The sequence below is a fragment of the Rhipicephalus sanguineus genome, chromosome 5, assembly GCF_013339695.2.
Source record: "Rhipicephalus sanguineus isolate Rsan-2018 chromosome 5, BIME_Rsan_1.4, whole genome shotgun sequence".
Classification (NCBI taxonomy): Eukaryota; Metazoa; Arthropoda; class Arachnida; order Ixodida; family Ixodidae; genus Rhipicephalus; species Rhipicephalus sanguineus.
Genome location: NC_051180.1, coordinates 168,973,444 through 169,000,404, shown reverse-complemented (window position 1 = coordinate 169,000,404; position 26,961 = coordinate 168,973,444). Strand labels below are relative to the sequence as shown.

Sequence of the window (26,961 nt, the reverse complement as noted above, 5' to 3'; positions counted from 1 at the left end):
TGATTCAAAGCTGATGCAAACGTTGGCAAGATAACGCCACTAACCTGTCGAGGGATGCGGATGCTCGCTCCGCGGTCGGCCACGCCTGAGGTGAAGTCGTGGATGCTGGAGGTCTCGTGCAGTCCCGTCAGGCGGCGCTCGTTGTCGCGGCCTCCGTGCGGGTCGTAGGCTTGGATGTGCTCGCGGTGCTTGCGCGCCAGTTGCTCGATGGCCTTCTCGATGTACCGTATGCCATCGGGCTGGCGCATGGCGAGCGTACTGAAGTTGGTGTGCGCGCCGGCACCGTTCCAGTCTCCCGTGACTGGCTTCGGGTCGAGTGTCACCACGAGGCCGAAGTCCTCCGCCACTCGCTGCAAGATGAAACGGGCCACCCACAGCTGGTCGCCGATGCTTATCCCTTCACACGGTCCGACCTGTGGATCCGGTGTGTAAAAAAAATGTTGCAGTGGCTTAGCTCGGCTATGCCAAGATAACGTAGCGTTAGTAAAGGTTCAGCTAATTATTCTTAGCTTTCCTGATTGTCTAAGACTTGGTTATCATGCTTACTGCTTCTCCAATGGCACACACACGGTATGAGTATTATGTGGTACATGTATATTTATTTTGCCAGGCAACTACTTCGGGATCCGATGAGTTAAGCTTCTCCGCTCTTCTGCGCAGTTGAGCAGCATTTGCGCTCTCCTTCTCCATGGCTATACTGCACTGGCAAACGCCAGTCAGAGGCGCTATCAAGCGGCTCCAGCGCAGTGTCAGACGGCGACTGCACAGCGAAGGCGAATAGCTGCGCGCGCTCCGGCGCCGATACGTCTGCCAAGGCTACGACGTCACTCCTCTGGAAAGCGCAAGACGGCGGCGGCGAGTCCCGCGCGGCGGCGGAGTGCGAGGGAGGTGCCGGCTTCGGTGGAGATCCCCTAACGCGCATCATAGGGTTCCCGGCCCACATGGGTGACATCTCATCCTCCCCAACCGGCAACCCTAACGAGAGGGCTCAGCAGCTAGCGCGTGAACTAGCTACCCGCGGCGGTGACCGGCCATCTCAGACGGGACGGGAACGGGGATGCATGGACTTCAAGGATCCATTAATATCATTCCACGAGATCACCTCAGCTCACAAACTAGTGCGCAGGCTCTTCCCCCCTCCACACACTAAATTGAATAAAGCGCAAGCGGTCACACTACGCCAACTACAGACAAAAACGTACATCACTCCAGCCATGCTAAACAGAATCGATCCAGACTTTTCACATCTGTCAGCACTGTAATCACGAGCACTGCAATTTCGAACACATGCTCTGGCTGTACCCCTTCAATTCGGGGTCAGGGATTATCAGACAAACCCTCCTGGGAGGCTGCCATGCGCAGCATGGAACTCAAGAACCAACTCCTGGCAGTCCAGAGGACCCGGGACATCGCCGAGAGGCTCCAGCTTCCGGCACCTTCCTGGGTGGAGCAACCTGGCTGATCTAGCGGGACCTCAGGTCGCGTTCAGCTTCTGCCACTTTTGGACCACAATAAAGTTCTCACTCACTCACTCGGTGCGTGAAAACACTGATCCTCGCGCATGCGCAGCGCGGCTCTTCAGTATCCACGCGAAACTGGCTACGCTACAAAAATGTTGTGGAGATTCCTACCGCAACATAGACGGTAGCTAAAAGCTATGCCCACCGAAACATATTTTCTAGTTGCCGTTCGCGCCATTTCTTTGTAACAAAAAATAGCAAATTAGTTCTGTGGAATTCTGCAAAGCGACGTATGGCTTAGGAAAGAAAAATGGGCAACGACCCGTTTGTGGCACGAAGCCATAAGGAAATCCATACGAATTTCTCAGAGAATAAGAAGCTTTCTATTTAAGAAATTATTATGGACTTTCTTGTGCCTTCGTGCTACAAATGGGTGGTTGTCTATTGCCATTTTTTAACAAAAAAAGAAAAATGGCAGTTCGCACTGTGTCTGCGTTATGCAAGACTGTTTGCTGGCGTACGGTTAACCAGCATTCTTTATGGCTCAGTAATGCATCACGAAATAAACTAAAATCTATAAAAGTTGCACGATTTCGTTTGTGACGTTAGTGTGGGCGTGGGACGACAATAAATCGGGTGACTATTATGACAAAAAAAAAACAGTGTGGTGATGATTGCAGACAGAACGAGAAATTACCAATCTTCTCTTTTAGTAACAGAGACTACCCTAAAGGCGGCAAAGTTACTTAGTTTTAGCATGGTGTGTAACGCGGAAGCAGACTTATTTTTTTATCTCCGGGCTTTTCTATATCAGCCTCCTCTTCGTGTCGATGGATCAACATGTATTAAGGAAAAGCTTTATCGCACACAGCCGTCGCGTGTAGTATTATACGACGAGCAGTAGACTGAATTATTGCCGCTGGAAATAATACGGTTTCGGAGCGCACTGCGTCACGAGTGAACCCCGAGCACTGATCCCCATGTGTAATTTATTACACTCAGGGGATTATGAACGTCACTAAGTGTCAAATAATCTTCCCGCATTGGCACTTGTGTATTAAAACTTAGCAGTATAAGAACAAACAAAGTATCTGTATATCAGGAACAGTTGGGCGAGACGGTGTATTTTCATAATTAAAGAACGCGCGAAAAAAAAAAACAGCAAAGAAAATCGAATAGGGCAGGACGACGCGCTTTTTTCACACAGTACAAAAATAAACGACGTGTCCTGTTCTCTTGGTTCCATGTGCTGCCGTTTTTGTCTTTTTGTCGCGTTTTCTTTAAATATCTGAATAACAACCAAGCGTTCCTAAACATTTTGTCTCTAACAAAACATTACGCTAAGTGATGGCTGATTTTGCCTCTGCTGTTTTGCTCTCACGACGGATAGCAAATAGGAATGGAGGATCTCGTGCGGATATTTCTGTCTCGATCGTGGTGGCCCTTGCTATGCCATCTACATGTAACAAAAAAAAAAGTAACTTAATAAACTCATAATTACTTCATTATTAAGAAATGTAATTCACTACCAGTCATTACACCACGAGAGCATTTGAAGAAAACCTAAAGGTAATCGATTATGTTTACTTTAACTTTTTTTGTAATAATAATTACCATTGCACCGGCACTCTTAGTCGAACGAGCTGACTGACTTTTTTAGTGAGTCATCTGCAGCTCTTCACACACCGCTGATCTGCATGAAAAATCTGTTTCGAAAATGTTTTGTCGGTCACCTTTCCTCGTATATTTGCGAGGAATTCCGCATGAACACAGAGAACTGACTGTATGCGCGTGTTAGATGGAACGCCAGTGCCTAGGCGCGCGAACACTGGACGGCGATGTCGGAAACTTCTTAATAAAGTTTACGACAGCCAAGCCTCAGGTCATTAAGTTGAGTTTGTTGAGGTGGACGTGCTAATGTGCGCAGCGAAGCGCAACACAAGGGTAAGTTATGTACGCAGTACCTAGTGTTGCGTGCGCAGCACTTACTTAGTTGCGTGCTGCGTAAGTGGCGTCAGTAGCAGAGTTTCGTACGTAAAAATATGCCATTAGGCGACGCGAAACAATATGCCAAATTACCCTGCAAAATAAGCTCATTTTACAGAAGAAATAGCGAGATTTTGGATGATAGCAGTAAACAGATGATTACTTTATGCCGTCCCCGTATCTCTCATCCAAATTTATTAATCGAGTGGCCCACGCTAAGTCGGACACCTAGTATAATGTAATTATTCAAGTACATTCTCACTGAGCACAACGAGAGGAATCGTGAGCAAGGAATAGAATCGGTAATAACTTATTTCGTGATGAATAGAATGTTTTAACCACTGTAAGCTCATTCGCATATTGATTATACGTGTATACAGCACTGAACAGTATAAATTTTAGTTTTATGATAGAACGCATATAGGGGGCACCTCTAAGGCCCGAGTCCATGTGAACATATTCTGAGTGTTGCTTTTTACGCTCCGCGTACCAACTTACCTTTTCAATATTATTCACAAGTACATATACCATAGCGCGTTCCCTCGCATACATTTATAGTTTAAGTCATACAGTTTTTGACGCTTCCATATTTTTGTTTACAGTTGTTTACTTGGTACATCGTTATGCTGTAGTGTTACCTTAACTATATGTATTTTAATGCGCTTCTCTCAAACAAGGTTCATTCATTTGAATGAACCGTTGCAAGAACGGCACAGTTGTTCGGTGTGTTGCATGCGTACCTGGAACTCCCACTGCGATGGCATCACTTCGGCGTTAGTGCCCGCTATCTTGATACCGGCGTAGAGGCAGGCCCTGTAGTGCGCGTCCATCACATCCCGACCGTAGGCCCTGTCCGCACCGACGCTGCAGTAGTAAGGCCCTTGAGGTCCCGGAAACCCTTGCTTGGGCCACCGGTAAGGACGCCCGTCGACGTCCAGCAGAGTGTACTCCTGCTCGATGCCGAACCACGGCTTCTGATCCTTGCACCGATCCATCGCTAACTTGCATAAGTGACGCTTGTTCGACTCTGCATTTAGGATGGTGAGGGAGAAAGCTAAAACTGTCTCATTCGGTACTTTATTCCACTTATCGCATTGGCGATACCATAACACTATTATAGGTATATCGGATAAGTTCAAAATCTTACCCTATAGTTATTTTTTTTTTCACAAATTTTCTGAGGGTTGTAACCGTGATCGCTATAGTGACACATGCCTTTGCATCCTGGTGCTGCAATCAGTGAGCCGCCTGGTTAGCACAGGTGCTACAGCAACCGCCACGAAACCTCCTTAGTCATGTTTTAAAACGGCGGACTAGGAATACTTTATCGTAAGCTAGACAGCTTTCTGTATACAAATGAGTGGATCAAAATCTTTCATTTCCTGAAGCTTCTGGCATTTCGCAGAATTCTGTAGACCTCATATACCACAGGGACTCTGTGTTGGCGGCCTCTGGGCTCGTATTCACAGGAAACCACTTACGTTAGCATTATTCGCAAGAGTAAATGCCATCCAGTATTCATGCTCCACTAATACTTATCGAAGGCAGTCATCTATCAGGAAAAGGTGCTTAGAACAAGAAATTAGGGAATCCGGCCCTTGGTTCATGCCGTATACGCTGAAGTAGGCGAAATTGCCCTCTGATTATGTCAGGTAATCCAGTGACCTAACCAGAAATGTTTTGCGGGGAGGGGGGGGGGGTTCAACCATACTTTATGTATATTCGTACGTGCGTGTGTATGTGTGCGTGTATATATACTCATGCAAAATTGAAAAATTGCAGGGGGGGGGGCGTTCAATCCCCCCTGCCCCTGGTTACGCCAGTGAGGTATTCATAAGAGCCACCAGAAAGTGCGCCCGTGTCAACAGCGGACGCACTAGAATTGTGGGGTGAGCCAGGTAAACGGCTACGACCAGGTACACTCCCTTCAAACGAGTTGCCAGGTACACGCTAGCGTGCATTTGTCGTTTCAGCGGTTCCCGGCTGGAAGTGAATTAGACGAATGGCTAGCCTACATTCCACACAGTCTCTGACTCATGCAGGCGGTCACGATGATTTTGCCCTGTGGGGAACCATTCGTCTGCGTAAAAGCTATAAGATGATGGTGCTCTCCCAACCTGGCTTCTGAGTTTATCACCTCGCGTAACAGGCAGAATGAAAGGACCCACAATGCGTTTACCGCCACTGTAGCTACTCGATGAGTGACCATAGCGCCATGTTTATCAATAATATATAATTTTTGCAATGTGTGACTCACGGCCTGTGTACTTGAATAAAAGAGAAGTAGTAGCATCTTTTTAAATGAACGTCAAACTTTTACAACATCTAAATGAACTTCTTATTTTTTTTTCTCACAAGTCGGACAAATGTTGCCATTAAGTGATCGTCCAGTACCATCCACTAACAACATCTGTTCCACCACTCACCGTGTGGCGTGTGGTCGAACTTGTACGTCTCGCACAGCACCAGCTTGTTGGGTCCGCCCAGGAATGGGTCTCGGAACAACGCCACTGGGTATATGTGCACGTCCGAGTTCTTGCCCTCGGCCTGACCCGTGCTGGAACCGTCGAAGTTCCAGATGGGCAGTTCTGTAAGCACCGTCAGGTATGAGAAGCTAAAGACACGTATCATAGAGCGATCAACTCATTCTATAGCCGCTGCAATAGATCCGAAAATGTTACGTTCCTCCGTTGATCACAAGATAGCTGGTCTGAATCGTGGCTACATTGACCAGGATTGCTACTGTGGAGCTATGTATCGTTGAACCTGGTATAGTTAACAAGGGCAGAAATGCTTGCGTACCTTGACCCAGGTCGGGATTTGCGATCTCGACTATGCACTTTCTGTTCTACTCCACCTTCTGATCTATTCCCTACTAAAACGTCCCTCACGCGTTTCCAACAATTTCATATCTTTCCATAAGATTCATACGGAATTGCAGGATATATACTATGGGAAAAATATTATAAATATACGGAGTCCGTATGGAAACTTATGGAATTATTGGAATGACATACGAAACGTTTCAGTATGAATACGTGTGATTACAAGCAGGATGTTAACATTTGCATTCCAGGTATTACGATCACACGGCTCCGTTATTCCGCCCCGATCACATACTACCATTTGAATACTTGCGACAGTAGAATATTTCGATGTGCGTTTATAAGGTCGTTAGATTCAACCATCCATTCAGCTCACCCGTACATTATTTGTCTTCACGCTGTACTAGAAATTTAACTGCAGGTCATTTTGTTCTCGCACCATCTTGTAATGTATATGCTGAACGTATGCTACAGTTCACAGGAATTAAGACTCGGAACAGACTACCAACGGTAATCATTAACTCCGCAAATTACCCCAGTGCCCTGACATAATATTTTCTTTCATTGTTGAAGACAGAGTAAATAATGAATTCTTTGATAGTTCCGTACAAAGTAATGATTATATTTTTTACGGCTTATTTTATGTAATTACTCTAACGCGATAGTCTTGTATTATTAAGTAACAAAGTCATGCTCCACTGGTTTTCCTCAGTATTTACCTATTGTAGTTCAGAAGATATGGCCTATTTACTAATTTAGGTTTATTCGATGTTCGTACTGAATATTTTTTTAGACAGTGCAAGATATGTGTTAGACATGTGAAAGCGCACATCCTAAATTTGAGATAGCTCTCTTGCCGTATCTGTATGTAGCCCCACCCTGTTCTTCGGTACCTTGTTGCATGTGAATTCTTGATTCTTTGACTTACTTTGTATTGATATATTTCAACATTGACATTTTTGTTTATGCAATTATTACTACTATTTCTTATTCCCTAGTGTACTGGGATTTCTTAGACATTATTTTTATCGGACCCTAACGAAGCCTTTGCGTACAGGTCTGACAAGTGTTTGTTATCTGTATATGTAATATCAAATATACATTTGATTTCATTTGGTTTGACCCTCATGTGCCCGCAAGCTGTTGCATCTGACAGGATGCAATAGCTTCTGTGACGTCAAAAGCCGTACGCTACAGATAACATGTTGTACATTGTTTTCTACTTTTTCCAGAGAGAAATGCGGACAATGTAAATATTTTCTAAATGACGTCTTACTAGACAGTCGTATGTTGATCAATGCTGCGATGCGTTCACGTTTCTGACTGCAGAATCGCCAGTGCTGCAAAATTCTCCAAATAAGTTTAGCAGCGCCACCGTACTGCCACGCTATATGTATGTTTAACTTTTGAAAACGTAAACTCTTGGCGCAGGCAACATTTCTCAGCGTATTAACTTTAGCCGAACAAATGTAAACCTCCTTCCTAAATTTACATCTCATTGTTGCTTACGCCATTTTCTCGTCTCATAGCCTTAAATGCCGACCTAAGGGCCAGGTCGAGAAAGCACGTTCACTTGTAAGTCTATTCGACATGTCAACTTGACAGAACTGAAGAAAACACTTCGAGCAGCGGTCTCAATTAAATAAGCTGAAGTTCGCTGTAGAATAATACAGGGAACCAAACCATCATTACACGACGCGCTCGTCGACGCTTGGCTTCTTATGTTTTCGTTTTGCTGGTCTCAGAACCATGTATGTGTTCCGCGGAAAACTTAGATGGCGATGGTAGCAATATGCCGCCATTTCCTTGTATCTGAGAACTGCTACTGAAGCTTCACCATCAGGTTACTAGTTCCTTATTTGTAACGTCACGTTGCGTTCGTCTGTGCTTAATTAAAGATATAATTGGTTATTTTCGTCAACTTCGTAACCTTTTCATTCTGTTTACAATTTCGTGTTATTCTATTCATAGAAGCTTAGTTGCAGTTTGAGCGTCGGAACAGTAACACGGTGTTTTCCAAGTGCGCTCTATTGAGCACATTTGCAACATTTAATTCGTAGGGCCTCTGTGATAAAGTGTAGATCCAGTATGCTTCAGGCTTGCTCCAAAGTTCAGCGCGCGCGCGCTCATAGCCCGTCAGAAATCCTTTTACCATCCTGCAGGCCATATCCCGCATACGTATTTGCAATATTTTTGCTTATATCTCTCAGCTACCTGCGTAACGGGCCGCTCTTAAATTACAGTGATTTCAAAGCACGCAAATGCCTTGTTTGTGACTTCAACCTTATTGCACATCGACATTCTGGGATCACTATACAATCAACAACGTTCAGTAATGTGTTACTCACTATCCGCAAATTTACATTAGTGCGGTGTGTTTCTTTTTCACAAACTACTATACGGTATCGCCTCCCGCATAAAGTATGCGCTTCTTAACAAAAAATATTGGTACGATTTCTAGTCCACACATAGTTGGGGTACATTTCAGCTTCGAAATTAATACTTAATATTTACCAACATTATGATCACCATTCGTATTTATTACCTCAAAGAACAATATATCATGTTGTGAAACGCATGTAGTTATTACAACGCCTGGGCATGTACGTGCGCTAATTTTATATTCATTATTGCGTAATTATTGTGCATGGCGAAATTGGCTCAAGTACGCTTATCAGGCACATTTTTGAATAGCGTAGCGAAAGGAGAAGGAATTCAACTCACAAATTTTTCGGCAACTGACAATATAGTTACTGATGGTTCCTAGAAAAGCCAGTACCATATGATAGTTTTGATCTTGCTTTGAACTTACATCGCTCTACATCTCGAACGACAACAAAGAAGAACATGAGAAGACGCAAACTGTCCGGCAAGCTGTCCATATGGTAATAATAAAGGTTGACTTGGTGTATGAGCAAGCTGATGCTTCAATGAATGAGGAAAAATTTGACGTTCAGTGGCCTAACGCCTGAAATCGACTCGCCACTCGAGACACGAGGCATTGTTCACTTCGCCAAAAGATAAAGCCACTTATGAAAGAAATGAAACGAAAAACAATTTATTAAAGCTGTTTATAAGCGGTATTTTATGAATTATTTCGTCAGTTTTCACAAGACAATTATTGTTTCTTACAAACAGTACATGAACATGAAACTCTCACCTTTGGCGTCTTTGGGCTCAAATTCGACGGTTCTTGTTTTGCAGCGAAGATTCTGTCCAGTAGCGTCGATCCAAATGTATGTGCACTGAATTTGGTTGCTCGGCTGGGGCAGACTCAGATACTTGGACAATAACGCCTGGTTGCTTGTGAACGCGGGCATTAGCGGAGTCATTGCAATTTCCTGCGAGTACATCAGGCTCGAGTGAGTCCCGCAAGTAAACTCAGATATGTTACGCTTCTCAACTGCCGCGCCAAGTGAGGTGAATAAGGCGGTTTCATGTACAACACGTCATCACAGTATATACTCGGGTATAAATGAAAGCTCACAACAACGTATTGTTTCAGAGAATGTGGCTGGTATGTTGTTCAACTCTCATTTTTTTTCTCAATTTTATTAACCTGCAGGAATATCTGACAACAAAAAAAAAAAAAATGATGCTCCGCTTGCCTCCCACTGTAAATAAAACTCACCTATTCGAAAAAAGGGCTTTCACCAGGCCTTACATTAAAGAATGCTAAATCAATGTGATTTTTTAGGTTCCCTCTGCGGAGCGCTCACCGGAACAATTTTTCAAGGCGTTTAATTTTCGGACAGGTAAATTTGCTGTTCGTTCAAATTCTTCCAGAGATTTCAAACAAGGCAGAAGATGGAGGCTTGAAGAGATGAAAAATTCTTGGACAGGGAGTTTCACTGAAGCTAACCTTTCTACAGGTGGTCTTGTCTTCTGCTACTACCTTGAAGAAGACAAAACCGCTTGTCGAAACGACGGCTCTTTTGTCATGCTATAGTTACGCGGTACAGGCAGCGCCGCAAATACAAGAAATCGGTTACCTGTGGTTTGAGTTGGCTCCAGCAACACGCCCTGTTCAAGGATTGTTCATCTTTTCCAGCGAGTTAGTTGTTGGAGGTAACAGAATGTGCTATTTTCCACAGCCCATAGGACAGTACGGGTCACCGTCATATTGGGAGGGTGACGGGGCGGGGTGGGGGGTGGGGGGTGGAGAGGTTAAAACATAGAAGACTGCGCAAAGGAAAGGTCACATTCTCTAAATGAGTAACCACGCTTCCGAGCGCCAGGTGGTCCGGGTAACACTCTGTCCTTTAGAAAAATCGGTCCCGAATGCTCTGCCCCTGCACCACAATTTCGATGCCTCAAAGAAGCGAGGTTCTCTGCGAAAAGTGATGCCATCCCGATTGCTTCGGGAAGCATTGGCAAGCGAAGTAGCTCACTTGTCTCATCTCAAGTGCAGGAGGAAAGCGACCTCGTCACGTGGACGTGATAAGCTCCGCCTAAATTTTCTTTTTCATTCTTTCACTCGCGGGTGCGGCATTGTACGGTCCACATTTGGTGAAAAAACAAGTCACGTTCCATGGAAAATAATGTTTTATGGCCGGTCTTGCTGCGCGAGCAACGCTTACAACTCCACACCGGCCGTGGGCATTTCAACGAGTGCGTGCTACGTTAGCGTATGTGCACGTTAGCGTCCACTCTCTACAAGCGCGGCTCCCGCGAAAAGATGGTAGCGTGACATTGTATTTTAAATATCGAACGTTGTCTCGTAACGCAGGTACTTCATGGCTTGCCCGAAATTTCGTCATCTTGTACATGTGGTCAACGCACCACCTGTGATTGGGTGGCGGTTAAGAGGCAGAAGATCCGCGTTCAATGCGACAGGCACCGCCTTCGATTATTTCCCAGTACCGTCAAGTACCCACCATCTTTTTTTCTTTGATTAAAGACAGAAAGCGGTACCCCGGCCGTGTGTTCTCGTGCCCTGAAGATTGCTGTGGGACAAGGGCCTGTGGGAATTTATGGAGGCGTTTCCAATTGTCCCACATATTTTATTCCTCCCTTAAAGATACACTAAAATTGAAAATATTTGTTTCTTGTATTAGTAAATTACTCTTCCACAATAACAAAAGCAGCTCTCTTGCTGCGAGAAGACGCCCAGTAAGCTAAGAGAAGAAACTGGTGGTCAAGCACCCCTATGGGATACCGCACAACTACCTGTAACGTCGCATATTTTGATGTCGTTTGGCTTGGCATAGAAAATCTTTTATTAGTAAAGATGAAATATAACGCGCTCAAGGTATGCTAGAGAATTGACGTAGCAAGTTTATGAAATTTTCTTGAGCCAATGCGGCCAAACCACGAGAAGGGATTTTGAAATGTGTGACGTCACTCTAATATTCATGTGTTGAATTTCCGGCGCGAAATTAAAGAATGATACGTTGGCCATTTTATTTCCTAATAATGAATCTTAGGTGGTGAAGTTAACGACAATAGGGCTCTCGTAGGTTAAATAATCAGTCTAAGCTAATTTAGATCTGTACGCTAGGCATTCCTGAGCTTGTATTCGATTAGGAAGATCAGGGTTTAGTTCAGAGCAAGCATCTTGTTTAATGTGAGCGACATTCATACGAGTCAGCGATCTGCAAGTGGCAGTGCACTTACGGAAAACGTTAGTGAGGCTAATTGGGAATAAGCGAATATTATGAGCCTGGGATATTACTCGTCTTAGCAGTTACCGCGTATCGACGAAAAATAGTACTGAATGTGCTTTTATTGCCGCAAATGTATTGGGGTTTAACGTTCGAAAATCACGATGTGATTATGAGGGACGAGGGCTCCGGAAATTTCGACCACATGGGGCTCTTTAACATCCACCCAAATCTAGGCCCACGGGTTTCTAGCGTTTTCGCCTCCATCGAAAATGCGGCCGCCGCGGCTGGGATTCGATCCCGCGACCTTCGGGTCAGCGGTCGAGTAGGTGCTTGATCGTGAGAAGCGCAGCTGAGAAAAATGCAGCTGCGTTCTTTGTTCCTCATATAATAAGGCGGTCACGCGCTTATGTGTGAGCATACTCATCGCTTTGTTTGCTGGCCAGGGGCGTAGCCAGGGGGGGGGGGGAGGTTCAACGCCCCCCCCCCCCAAATTTTCAGTTTTGCTTGCGTATATATACACGCGCACATACAAACGCACGCACGAACATACAAAAAGTATGGTTGAACCCCCCCCCCCGAAAAAAATTTCTGGCTACGCCCCTGTTGCTGGCCGTTACAGATTGGTCGTTAGGGCGTTTCGCCTTCGAGGACAGGGATGGTAAAGTCACCCATTGCTGAGGTCGCCGCATGTGGACGGGGGCCAAATGGAAAAGCACCCATTTACGTTAGGCGCAATTTATTGAAAACCAACACATAATTAGGTTGTATCTAAAAAATAAACGAGCCCTTGATCCATTGCCCTTCTCTAGTCCATTTACGTTAAAGAGTGCAAATAAATGTGATCAGCCCCATTGCGGCTGTCCCCGACATTCTAAATTGTTGTTTTAAAGCGGAAGACTTTTAGAAATCTAGTCCAGAATGGTATCTCCGTTCTGGTTGGAAATATTTCGCACGATAATATTTCACAATAGAGTGCGTCCGTTAGCGATATCGCGCACAATGACTTGCAACATCGGATCGCGTGTCTGTTCGAGCTCGAAGACTGCGCTTGGGCTGCAGTTGGCCTAATTTCGAAAACTGATTCTATAATCACGTTCGCGATCACCTCAAATGCGGAAAGAGCATTTAATTGTTGATATTAGGGCAAGGGGAACGCATGCGGAATCTTCAAGCTCATTCGGCCGCATGATCTGGTGCTGCAAGTCATAATGGGTGCAAATGTACCAACCGGCGCAAGCTTCCAATCTATCGTTAAATCTTTATCATGATGATGTCACTTACATTAAATGCGCATCAGCCAACGGACGCTAAAGAATCACAGGTTGTCGAAATTTGCGGTGCCCTCCAGAACGATGTGCCTCATAATCGCAGTTTTGGTGGGTATGCACCAGATATTGCAATTTTGTCAAGCTATACCTACGCGGTACAGTCAGTGGTGCAAATACAAAAGACCGGTTACCTTTTGTTTGGGTGGGCGGCCCGAATGTGGTAGCGTGAGATATGCGCTCTTGGGTGTTTCGTAATAGGTCGGTACTTTTTCGAGGTTCTTCAGATTGGCCGTGTTTAGGCTGCCCATCGCGTGCTGCTCATCGCGGCTGCTCCATCCTCTTCCTCCTCAACCATGCGACAATCGGAAAGCTTGCTTGCCTGCTTGTTCCTCATTACTGGCTCCTACCCACTATGGAAAGGGGGGGAGGGGGAGGTACTAACGAGAAGCCGGCGGGGAATGTAAATGTTAACGTTAAGCCAAAGGTAGGGAAGGCGAACATTCAATTTCTTTTTTTAAATAAAATATTTTGGAATAAAATACTTTTACTTATAGGGGAAAAATAAATATATAAATAATTTTAATGAATGAAAACTTTTTAATATTCTAACATGAGTGAAATATTGCTGGTTTCCCGAAGTACCGAAGAATTGATGCTGATCAATGGATTAATAAGGCAACCTTTTCTGTCACCCAGGAATACGCAGGGGCCCCCGCAGACGTTCTTGTCACATCATTCCAATTAAGCAGGCCGAAAGGAAAGATTATTTTGTACTTAGCGGAATTCTTAAATTTTTGAATAAAAGGTCGATGTACTCTTTTCTTTGATCTTTCAGAACGGCGACCACTTAGTAAAAATTTGGCGATGTTTTCAGGCGTTTTAGTTGCTTGTGTTATACCGTCCCGTGACTAATATGCCCACTGTCAGAGAAAGCTAACTAGTTCAGTCACGAATGGAATGAAAACTATAAATTCGTTGGTTGGTCAATTGGTTCCTAGAGGAATGGCTCAACCCACTACGGAGGATTGGCGATGATTCGTGCAGAAGTAGGAGTTGCGAAAAAAATGATAATTCTAAAAAAGGTCGCAGTTTCGCCGCAAGGGCGAAGCAATGAATGCGATAGCAAGAAAAGTGGCCCGTGATGGACGCGATGCAACTAGCGCGCGTCCATTACTACCCGGCAGCTACTAGACAGTTTTAATTTCACGTACGTAGGGACTTCACGTACGCAAACGTGAAAAGTACACGCACGTTACGTGCACGACATCTGAAACGCTTTTAGCTACACGTACGCGACGCGCGGCGAGAGCTACCACGTAGCTCCATCTGCTGGGAATCATGAACACTGCAGTAGCTTGTTCGAGCGCCCGCGCGAGCAGACAGCGGAAGGGCAAGGTTCTCCTTGCGCAAATATTAGAAGAAGCGAGAGAGCTGGCCACGCCTTTAAGTGCGCCCGTCGCGCTCCTAGCGCCATCTCGCTGGTAATGAAGAAACGCTTATAAGCGCCTAGGACTGCAAACGGTAAAGGGTGTGTATATAACGCTCGCCGTTAGCTACCTGAGGGATCTGCGCTTTGTGGAGTAGTGCTTAGCGCACCGCGCCGCGAAGTGAGAGGTCGCTGGTTTGATTCCGCGCTTCGGAAGCATTTTTCTGGTTTATTTTTCTTTGGGATATCGATGTATATATACATACTTATACATATAAGCAGCATGACGGCGGCGACGGCGACGGCAAAAACCAGCCGAGACTGCCCGTATAATTGCTATCGCAATAAAAGATAATTTGTAGGCAAGCGAAAATATTAGTTGCGTTTACGGTTTCTGTATTGAATGCTAAAGAGAGAAAAAAAGGGAGACATGGAGGGGAGAGACAGTTAAATAAAAGAATTAAATAAATAAGTAAAGATATAAGTGAAATAAATAATTGAAGAAATAAAATAATAAATATATACTTGAAATATTAGCATGGCAGTCTATTTGGCTCTTTTATATGGTTAAATACCACATCATATATATGACCCTGTTGCAGTGACCCAGTGCGGACGCCCCCAGGGAGAGTAATAGCGTTACGGAAAAGCGCAAACCGCAGTTTTCGGAAAGGTGGTTCGAGAAATCTTTGCCTTAGGTTTTGATACCTGCGACATTCTGTGGAAAAATGCTCTATTATTTCTGCTCGCGTACAATGAAAACATTGAGGGGAAGGAACAAAACCAGGCCTGTGTAAATAAAAATTTAGAAAGATCCTACAGTTAGCCCTTTTTTTCGGCTGAGTCCTTTTCCCTATTTAACTCGCCTTGGAGACACAGAAGTGGGTCGTTTCTTTACGTATTTTGCGATGTTTTATCCTATCGGAATACTTTTTTAAAGAACATACAAGAAATTATTGATAAATCAATGATGTAATTAGCGGCGGTGAAGGAATAGTCGGCAGATATGAGTCGACATGCTCCATTTCGATGTGCAGCCCGTTGAGTTATTGAAGCGAAGACGTTAATGTCCCTAGAAGCTGCTGAGAACGACCGGGTTAGCTGGTAAAAAAAAAAAAAATTCGGCAGATCCTACGCCTTGTGAGAATCGGTTTCATGCAAAGCATTCGGCGAGTAATTCTCTATGCTGCATTTCTTGGCTTTCAGCGAAGCGTTGCGAGGTGGATCGACGTGTTTTTGTAAGTGTTGTAGTTGTGTGCACATCGTGGGCTTACCGGGAACGTCGCTACACTAGCGTTTAAAGCGAAACGTATGGTCTGACGTAAGGTCAGCACTCACGTTAGACCAAAGACATCAGCATTATCGAAACGGGCACTTTACGGTGCGATGATGTGAAGAATAACATACGTAACTTTCGTTAGCGTATTCCCGCTGGGTCGAGCAACGCTTGAATATAGATTGCTGAGTCATAGGTATACGAATGTAATGTTTATTAGACTGCTATAAAAGCGGAGCAATTACTGTAACCACAATTGACGTTAACCCGGCATGACGCCTGTATCGTAAGAGTACATATGTAATGTTTATTGCTTTGTTATAAAATTAGATAGCCAGCACCGCCCCGACAACTGATGTTGCACCAGCATTACGCCTACATTTTCCAAAGCAGTTTCAAGACCTGGCGCGGCTCAGTGGAAGAATACCTGACTGCCAAGCAAAACGCTTGGGTTCGATTTCTGCTGCGATCCTTATTTTTTCCTGTGCATTCGTCGGGTCAACGCAGCTGATGTCGGTTTTTGTTAACGCTTTTCAATTTAAATCAAGGTACAAAGTGTCATTCACCTGCGGCGCATACCGCGGCCCGTAATATACGGGTATGTGCCACACGTGTATTGAGGAAAGGGTTTAACAACGTACACGACAGGATTGTCACGTTATTATTGAGATAACAATTATATGGACACTCTCGGCTCATTTTTGCCGTTACCGTCGCTGTCATGCCCCGGATAAGTATATGTATGTATATATAAATAAAAGCCACAAATAAAAATAATTCAGAAGAAAAAATTCCGAAGCGCTCGACCGGGGTTTCGAAACTGCGACCCCTCGCTCCGCAGTTCGCTGCCTTAGACAATTACGTCATGCCTCATTCGTTCTCCAGGATACTAACGGCAGAATACAAATGCACGTTGCGTTGGGTGAAACACACAGGACGCTACACGTGGCGAAATTAAAATTATGTGAGACGCGGGCATGCTGCATCGTCGCCAGCGCTGCGTTTGCGTCGTACTGCTGGCGACCCTTGCCAGTTATCCATTTTGGGGTTGTAGCGCCACGCCACTCGTGGCTAGTCGGCCATGGAAAAAGAAGACCGTCCCGTGGCTAGTGGTGGCGCGAGCTAGTGGGAACGCTTTGCCTCTTCTAGACTTATGCCACAGGAGGGAATAAACGAGACGGATGAACCAGAATCACAGTATATAGGTTACACCACGACGAGAATCATGAGGCTAAATTACAACGCAAGCGAACGAGACACCCACGAAGAAAAGAAACGTACGACACAAGCGCTGTAACAACTGCCTTATTCTTTCATGACCAACGCATATATAAGCTCAAGGCAAACTTAACGCACATGCGCACACAACAATAGCTCTAAACCAATACGTGTAACAAGGATTATAGTGTATTAGTTGTATGCAGACATGAAATATATATTCAGATGGGTGCAGGGACGAAGAAATAATGAAGTAAGAAGAACAAAGAAGTGCCTTTGCGCTGTGGTATTAGCCCCAGAAATATGTACGAACTAGATGATGATGATGATGAACGAACATTATTGAATGAGCAGAAAGATCCCCCTCCACCTTTCAGAAGGGGGGACCCAACCTAGACGTCGGCCATGTTCCCGTGGGCCCTGGCAGCGTCTTCGGCCTGCCGTACTAAGCGCGCTTGTAATTGCGAGTCGGAGCTGAGGAGCGCGGCCTTCCACCCACGCCCGTCTGGGAATTCGCTCCTCATGCGAGCCTCCGGGCACGCCCACAGTATGTGGCTTAAGTCCGCCCTGTTGTTGCAAAATTTACGCTTGTCCGAATAAAGTTCCGGCGTGCAGTGGTTCATCGTTACCGGACTGGGGAACGTATGTGTCTGAAGTAGGCGCCACGCCACCGCCTGTCCTTTGTTCAATGACGCGTGTGCTGGAGGATAAGTTTTCCTGCTAAGCCGATAATGCTGCGTGATTTCTCTGTAAATAGTCATCCTTTCAAATCACTCATCTTCCTGCCAGCTTGAACACGGCAGTCCAGAGGCTATAACACGGCGCTTGACAGTGGCACGTGAAGCCACGGCTCGTTACCCTGCGGGCGTTGATTCTGGTCACTAAGTTAAATATTCATTTGGCTTTAGTTCGTGAGCTCGAGGACTCACGAACTAGAGCCAAATGAATATTTAACTTAGTGACCAGAATCAACGCCCGCAGGGTAACGAGCCGTGGCTTCACGTGCCACTGCCAAGCGCCGTCATTATATTCTTTTCTTGAGGTGGCGCGCTCTGGGCTTTTGTTTGCCGCCCAAAGAAATGCGCTGCAGGGTCTTGGGACCACGCGAGCGCTAGAGTCTGAGAGCGGATTGCGTTGTGCGCATGCGTCCTGGCGGCTCGCAAATTTCTTGGGTCCTCAACTCTAAAACTGTCTAGTGTTTCGCCGGAGTTGGGATGTGCGCCTTCGACTTCTACTTTGACATACAGGGCGTGGTCGACCATGCTCGCGCAATTATCTCTTGATGGGGGGTTTGTATGTATTGTGCCTTCACCGCAAAGTTTGCGCCGAAGCTATAGACCACACGAAGGTCACGTCGCTCGCAGCAGCGGCCGCGTTTGCGAAAGGAGCGATCTGATAGCTAGAAAAGCCAAAGTGGGGGTTAGTTGAAGTAACAACTGGGACAGTTCGCGCTAATTCTATGTATTCCTGTGCGTTCTTTTCGTGCCTCCTTATTTGTGTTTGAGCAGCGCGCTGCAAGTTACGAGCTGTGACAGTTGTTAGTTCGCACTCGCCTTGCGTGTTTTCTTTTCCTGCGTCCTTTGTGCTTGAACAGCGCGCAGAAAGTTTCTAGCTGCTTGCCGCTCTTCCTGTGACATTCCAATTTCTTGCTACATTCATTGCTTCGCCCTTGAGGCGAAACTGTGACTTTTTCATGTCATGACCAGAAAGTCATATTCGTCAAACCATCTTACCCTCTCATACCAATTTTGGTCCACACCAAGTTCACGAGGCGATCACGAGAGCAGCCAGACTTGGACAGCTATATAGATAGATAGACAGATAGATACGTAGATAGAAACGCTCGAAGTACTTTAGGTTCGCTAAGAAATGCTTCGCACTAAAAAAAAAAACCAGTTGAACAATTTTTCTGTGTTTGTAGTCCTCGGTTCCATAGAAGAGCTTGTCCCAAGGACTACAAACACAGAAAAATTGTGAAAAAGAAGCACACCTGCCCCGGTCTATTCCCCATAAAATCAAGGATAAAATACATGTGTGTAAATATCTAGGAACATGCACCCGGAACATGATAAGGGACGAAGACAAGCATGAGCACAATTGTTACAGCAGAGGCTAGCGAGCAACAACAACAACGAGAGCGTACGATACACGGATGCTGCTAAATACCGAGGAGTAAACAAATATGTAGCCAGCGTGGTGTATGAAACGGGTAGAAAGCTCGCTGCTGCTTCGACAGATGCAAATGATGTAACAACCGCAGAGGAACTTGGCATTGCATTAGCTATCAGGACAAGTTCTTCGTCAGTAACCATCATGACGGATTCACAGGTAGCGTGTCGAAGATTCCTAAAAGGAACAATTAGCAGATCAGCCCTTCAAGTTCTCCTCAAGTGCGACTTCGAAGACGCAAGTATCCTCTGGACCCCGGGGCATGATACTCTAGCGGGGAACCGAGCGACGCATGCCGCAGCCCGACAGCATATACACCGCGCTACCCCGCAGCGATATTCGGACTCCGGAAACGCAGAGGAGCGAATACCGAGGAAATATTCAGAAATACTCGCGCACTACAGGAAGCAACGACGCCACTATCCACCTGCTCAAAAAAGGCTGGCTAGAGAGCAAACAATGGCTTGGAGAAGGCTCCAGGCAGGCACCTATCCGCACGGTACACTACTCCGCGCAATGTACCCCGGCAACTTCAGTAGGAACTGCAGATACTTCCCGGAGAGTGCTAACACCCCTTACCACATGGTATGGGGATGCCGAAACAACACAAGTATCCCGCTCATAGACGAACAGAGCATCTAAGAAAATCCGGGAGACCAGTGGGAGGCATTGCTGACGTCACTAAACCCTGAGGACCAGCTCCGACTCGTAGACAGGTCTCTGGCATCAGCTGCAAGCAACGTTTTTAGATTATTTTCAGTTTGCAAACTAGCTTCGAAAGGCGGCCAGGTTTTGTCGCCATCGCGAGAGGTGGCGCTGGCGTAGCGTTGAGATCGGTTGAGATGCAGTACGAAGGGCGACGCTTGCTTCAGCTGCGTGCTTTTGCTGCGTTGTTGGTTTGTGCTCGCGCGTTAATCAATCATATATTCTGAGGTTTCACGCGTCCCACCAAGGCATGAGCTCTTTGCAGTGATCGTGCATACGTATTTGAGTAGACACCGCGAAGTGTCAGCGCAGCGCGCTACGAGCTGTTGTGCGGGGTATGCTTCGCCTGTGGCAGTTCCGTACCGCGACGTTTCTTCATGGGAGCTTTTCTGTATGTTTAGAGGCACTGAAACCAAGTTTTCAGTTGAGCTGCAAAGGAACTGGGTCTGTTTCGACACTTTTTGAGCCCTTCTTGGCGCACTTCGGGACTGTGATGTGACAGGTGTCGGTTGTCTCGTTCACAAGGACACCACTGCTGCAATAATATCTGGGCTATTTACGCGCCCAAATCACGATGGATATGATTATGAAGCACGCCGTTGTATTGCCTCCGGAAATTTAGACCGTCGGGTGTTTAACGTGCACTGACATCGCACACTACACGGTCCTCTAGCACATCCATCGAAATGCGACCGCCGCGGCTAGGGTCGAACCCTCGGCCTTCGGGTCAGCAGTCCAGCACGTAACCACCGCACCTCCGAGGCGGACCACCACTACTGCAGAGGTTCACTCGTACATATTGTTCAGTATGCATTTTGCTGTCAAAGACGCTTGCAAAAGCCTAAGGTCTAAAGGTCGCATCAGCAAAAAATAAAGCTAAGGCTTCCCGTACAGTTCCGTCATCATAAGCAGCTTTCCGATTGCATTAGAGATGTGCGAATAGTGATTTTCTAGGCCCAATGGAACAGTGACAGAAGCGAATAGAATTGAATATGGTATACTTTTTGAATAAGTCACGTATCTGAAACAGCCATTCTTAGAACGAATGTATACAAATTGATGTTCACGTCCTCGTATTCATATGTTTAGTATTTATTTATTTATTATACTCAGAGGTTTCAAAACGAGACATTCCATGAGAAGTAACCCCAGAAAGAGAGGTCGGTTAGCGCGATGTCAGATAGAAGTGTATTCCATATTTCTTTCTCTTTTTTAAAGTATACTGCAGGCCCTTCACGGTCCGTGCGAGTGGATACATGAATACATGAAAATATAAACTTTGCCGAAAATTCATGTTGAACATTAAGGTTTCACCCGTACTCATATACAGCTTTGCTGTAAGAAAAGGTCGATACGTATTAGAATGCGCGCATGCCATAGGTACACAGCATTTGTATGCGTATGGCGGGAGGAGTGCACTGGAATAGTGATTTGTTTTCCTTCTTTGGTCAGTGAATGAAGGCAACTAGAAATAGTTAAAAATTGGAGCCCTTTCACGGCAGGAGTTGACCGAGGGAAGCAACTGGAGGGAGTAAGTAGAGGCGTATCCACATAATTGTTCAGAAAGCGCGAATACTCCTTGTTAAAAAAGACGTGCTCCCCAAGCGAGGTAGCGTGCCTTATACACGAGCTCTCGCCTTTTATGCTTGTTATGTACCCTACAGGAATGACAGTTATCGTGCTTTTGCGCCAATTTCTGCCTTACTTCGTGTCAATTGACATTTTGAAATATTCGTAAAATATTCGGGCTTACAAATGACATTAAGTGGGATGGAATACAGGGCGAGTTGGTGCAGACCCATGGTGGCTAACAGCGCGAAAAACAGGGACGAAGACGAAAAGTGGGCATGGCACAGCGCTGTGATGTGGTCGTCATTACAAATGACGGTTATTCGATTCGATGATAGAATCGAAGAAGGCACTGTTCCATTTGAATATCGAAATTTTCGAATACTCGCACACACCCCGTAAATACGTCACTGCAAATAATGTACGCGTTGCATTCTGTTTCACGAAATCGAATGAAAATGACAAGACGTGTTTTTCTGGCTTCCTTGCTGCTTTTTTATTTGGTAGGGTTTTCAGCAGCTGGCGTAATACGTGTTCAGGTGAGGTTGGAATATGATTGAGCATTACGGGAGCCTGAGATGATTTGCGCATATAAAGGCGAAAAATTAAAGCCGGTTACAACGGGAAACATAATGAAGGTAAGCGCACTGTGCAGTGTTTTCCTTATATTTAACTTACTTTTTCACGCCCTGTCTTACGTGCTGTTTCTTGTTATAATGTTGAGATACAACTAAAACGCGCATTTCACTCAAGCCAAGTGAAATGAGAGCGACTACCACATCGAGTTAACAGCTGTGGCAGTCGCTTGTCGGCCCCTTTCAACCAGCAGCGCAGTAGCAGACGACGCGCCGAGACCAATCCTAACGCGACCGCAGCGCCCCCGCCTGGTTGGCGATCGCGGCGAGCCGCCCCGCGCCGCTGGAAGGCCGCGGTCTTTGCCAACTGATGTAATCTAAAAACGTTGGCTGCAAGCCATGGCTACCTGGAATAAGGAAGTCACCCACCTCTGGGCGAAGAGAACGCGCGCCTGGTCAGACAATAAAGTTTAATTCTCTCTCTCTCTCTCTTGTAGTCCTCGAAACATCGCGGCCCAAGCATTCCTTTTAAATGCTTGCTAATGCAACACGTGTTCTGACAAATGACGTTCTTTACAATGTCAACATTATGCTACCACCGCAGAACTATATCGCCTGTTAACACTTTTTGAACATATAAAACGCTGCCAAGGCTCCTGTGAACATGTAAGCCTGCATGCAGCCGTGACAAATACCCCTAGAAGCCCCTCGCTTTCGTCTCGGCAAATTGCGTCAATACAAAGCATGAACTGACCTGCCGAACAGCGAGTACTTCTGAAATTACGTAGTCAAGGCGAACGACTGAGAAAACGAAGGGAAAGATGCGGCCATTGGCTTATTCAATGATCGCGAACACATTCTCAGAAATAGCTTTGTTGTTCGTATTGCGTTCAATAAATATACGAATATGTATGTGTCTACCTTCAAAAAGACTGGCAAAGACTAGTATCGGGCGTCCACCGGTGCTATTTCAACAATACGTGTTTAAGTGATCAATACGTGATCTTTTGACCCCGCTACGACAGTGCTTGCCCAATGCACATCGTCGTTTCCAAAACTACGCGCCTCGCGCGGGAGAGAGAACGGATTTAGCACACACTTCTGGGTGTTTAGTCAGTTAAAACCGCTCAAGTATGCGCAATTTGGACTTCGCTACCATACGTCGAGTAAAAATTACACCATCTCCCGCTAAAGGGGACCATGAGGCGATGCGAAGCCGGAGCACTTGCACGATCGCGCTTCGCTGGGCATGCTACCAACCTCGCGTCGTGGAACGCGAAGAGGAACACTACGCGCGTCGTGTCTTCCCTCTAGCCTGGCCGTTAATTCTCACAGGGCGTGCGGGGAACGTCGACAGGCGCGCGAGAGAGAGGCAGCGTAGGAGAGGAGAGAGAGGGGGAGGGGACGCGCATGCGCTGGTCATCATCACGGCGCTGCGCAGGAGAGAATTTCGGCATGTCGAGCCCGCATTTCAGAGGAGCCAACCGAGGCAAGCGCTGGACTGAACGCACGCAGCGCTTTACCATTTGAAGGAGAGGAGACTAGAGGAGGAGAGTAGCGTATGTGCCGTGAGAGCAGAAGCGAGAACGCAGGAGAAGCGCAAGCAGGTGCTGGTAGAAAAGTGGAGAGAGTAACGCGCAGCTGTTGGAGAGAGGGAACGAGGAGAGTCGCGCATGCGTAATGTGAGTGCGGACCACAACGCTGCGTGCGGATGACCACGCCGCGTTACATACCCCCCAGCAAGAGATACTTCGCATCTAAAATAACGCAGGGCAGAGTCGATTAGCACCAGGCTGTAAGCAGTGCAGTGATGTTCCGCACTGCGCCGAAGAATTCCCCTTCCACTGGTTCTCACTCAGCTCGGCCATACCTTATCGTGCGCTTGTGCTGCTTATGTACCGTTGCCGCCACGAGGAGCCGCTACGTGCCGGCCGTCTCAAGCTCTGCACCGTTCCCATCAATAAAGTTTATTCCTGCTCCTCTTGCCCCGTTCCCACTCCAATTTGGTATCGATAAATTGTTTCCATAATTACCGTCATCCTCTTTATCGCCTTATTGTACATCTACTGCAAGACGAAAGACTCTCCAAAGGATCATCAGTTTGACCTATCTTGCATGAGTTTGTGTCATTTTATCCTTGCGAATTTCTTAATTCCGCCGCTCCATCTAACTCGCTGCCGTCCTCGCTTGCATTTCTAACCCTTGGTATCAATTCCGTTGCTCTAACTGGCCATCGTTGTCTGCCCTCCGCATGGGAACTATACATGACAAGTATAGCAAGTTAAAAAAAAAAGAAGGCTAGAAGTTGAGGGGAGGAGGGAAGGTCGAAGAGACGAATAATTCTTGTAGGATTTATGTAAGATACAGGGTGTTTCAAGAAATGTGTCCGAAAAATCTCGAAAATATTTGATAGTTGCACGCTGCCTTCGTAATTACTTTATTTGTGGCGGCAGCATCATAAGTTGAGAAGAGGCATCAATTACGACAGTAAATAAAGAATCTAGGGTAATTAGCTTTTGAATGAGTAGAGACACATTGCAAAATGGCAGCCGTTCCTGCGAAGAGCCTGTTGCCGCTTTCAGATTTCGCAAAAGCAGCCAGTGGCAATTATTAGCGAGTAATGAGGTCTGATCAAGTTCGCCGATGAAACTGAAACCGAAACTGGGAAGAGCGCAACTGCCGTATCATTCCGAGACAGCCAGAATGAGCGAGCGTTGCTGTACGAACCATCGATCGCCTTCGCTTCGTGGTTGTGCGGGTTTCGTTTGCGATTAAAGCGCGCGTATGGCGCACGTACGTCAACAAATGGGGAAGAAATAACACCACTGCAACCTCTGTCACGAACAGTGACATCATTCCGGCACTCTGCTAATTGCGTTCATTGGACCTTCGGTTTCGGTTTCAGTTTCGGTTGAATTTCCTTGCTGCGCAATAATGGCTAGAGGCCGATTTTTTCAAAGCGGCAATGACCTCTTCGCAGGAAGGACAGCAATTATCCCATTTGACCCGACCACCTGTATCCGCTATATAAAAAGTTAATTTGCTTGTTTTATTTAATTACTATCGTAATTGCTGTGTCTGGTCATCTTAAGTTGTCTCCCACCACAGAAAAATTAATAATGAAAGCAGCGAGTAAGTATTCCCTTTCCCTTATTTTTGATGATTTTCTGACACATTTCTTGAAACACCCTGTATGTATTCGTATAGGAAGTAGAGAAAAACTATAAGGAAAAAGAAAGCTGTCTTGTGAAGCAATATATTTATCCTAATTTTACTAGAATGTTACTTTCTACCACAAATGTAATTAATTTGTTTTAAAACTCAGACTTTTCGTTGTGGCTTAAGGTCTGAGGCATTAACTTGCCATTGTAGCGAGATGTCCGTTTAACCCGACCTCCATGTTATTTTTATGTAACATTAGAAGAGCAGAGACGATTGACTTGATAACGAAGCATTTGTTCATGACGGAATAAAATAAATCGGAGCACTTTTAGCCGGTGCATTGCAGCACAGCGGCACAACAAAAAAATCTTTAGTGGATTCATCACTAGCTGTCATGACTATAAATTCGACGAATGTTCTCTCTTTTTTTTTTTTTTTAGTTTGTGCATGTAACCTACGTGGTGGCGAATAAATGGGAAACATAAGAAAAAGCAGTTAGAACGTTACTCACAGTCTCTCACCTCAACTTAGTTTTTCTTCGAAAAAACGATGGAAACTCCTCCGCTGTTGACCGAACTGTGCGCGTAGTCCCACCAGTCTTATTTATACGAGCATGCTCACAGAGAGGGGAAAAAGGATGAACAATTTGCTCGTTCCGTGTTTTACCGTTGAGCGCTTTCGTGTCCACGAATCGTTTGCCGGGAGATAATTCGTGGGTCCAGTTACCGCGCGAGCGTCGTGTGTTTACATGTGTTTCCTTTACGTGCGCCTTTCCGTTCCTTCCTTTGCCAGACCATTCGTAACAATGGCGTGCCTTTTTGATCTTGGCTCCGCCGTAGTGGCCCCGCCCCCTGCGTCTGTCTAAACCTGTTGCCCAAAGGTGGGAGGGGGGGGGGGGCAGCCCGAGGTCGGCGCTGCCGGACAAAATGCGCGTGTTCACGTTGAACGTTGTTGGCGTTCACTAACGCTGCGGGTGTGCGCACTGACTAGAAAATTGCACTCATTGAGAAAGTGGCGCGACCGCCCTTACAAAAGCGCGTTGTCGCGGACGACCTTCGGCGATTGCGGCTAAAGCCATGCTATCAAGCAATGCAGGAAGCAGCCCGAGTGATACGCAAGACGTGTACTGCGTTGCGACACTGACGCCTACGTAGGGGTGGTCTGAAAATCTTGCGCGAGATTGAACGTCCTGATGTGTAGTGGCTCACTTCCAAATGTACGACTCTCGGCGCTGAGATTTCGATTGAGTGACAGAGCCGAACACTATGTGCGTCATTTAATCGCAGGCCGAATGTACTAGACTGGTTCGAAATGGTTGGCAGCACATATATTAGGTGAGTAGAAGGAAGGATTGCCTTTTAATATTTCCCTTATACCAAACAACCATCCTCAAACTGACAGATACAGAGATGCGGACGTGATGATGTCGCAGGGACTGCGCATGAATCAGCGCCAAGGTCACACTGTCAAGTTTCCGGGTAGCTGAATATTAAGTACATGGAGAGAGAAATTGCTGCTCGCAATATGAGGAGACGAGATGTGCGCTATATCATCATAGGAAGGTGTGTTCTTCACAGAGATTTCAAGAACTTTTGCCAAAAATATCGTCGCAGATATGCTTCAACTAAAAAATTAAAAGAAACCGTCACATGTTCCCTTATGATTTCAGTAAGACGAGCCGCCACGGTGGTCTAGCGGTTATGGTGCTAGACTGCT

At 46.0% G+C, this 26,961-nt stretch overlaps 1 protein-coding gene across 1 annotated transcript in view; it reads right to left on the bottom strand.

The window, feature by feature from the left end:
- The window catches only part of LOC119394425 (glutamine synthetase), a 35,099-nt gene extending 9,067 nt beyond the window's left edge, over positions 1–26,032 (bottom strand). Inside the window, exons 1-5 of the mRNA XM_037661728.2 lie at positions 25,767–26,032; positions 9,432–9,612; positions 5,873–6,034; positions 4,187–4,473; positions 45–413 (exon numbers count right to left, since the gene is read on the bottom strand). Of these exons, the coding sequence (XP_037517656.1) occupies positions 45–413; positions 4,187–4,473; positions 5,873–6,034; positions 9,432–9,603 (990 nt within the window). The 5' untranslated portion in view covers positions 9,604–9,612; positions 25,767–26,032. The remainder of the gene's footprint in view (positions 1–44; positions 414–4,186; positions 4,474–5,872; positions 6,035–9,431; positions 9,613–25,766) is intronic.
- Positions 26,033–26,961: the final 929 nt, after the last annotated feature.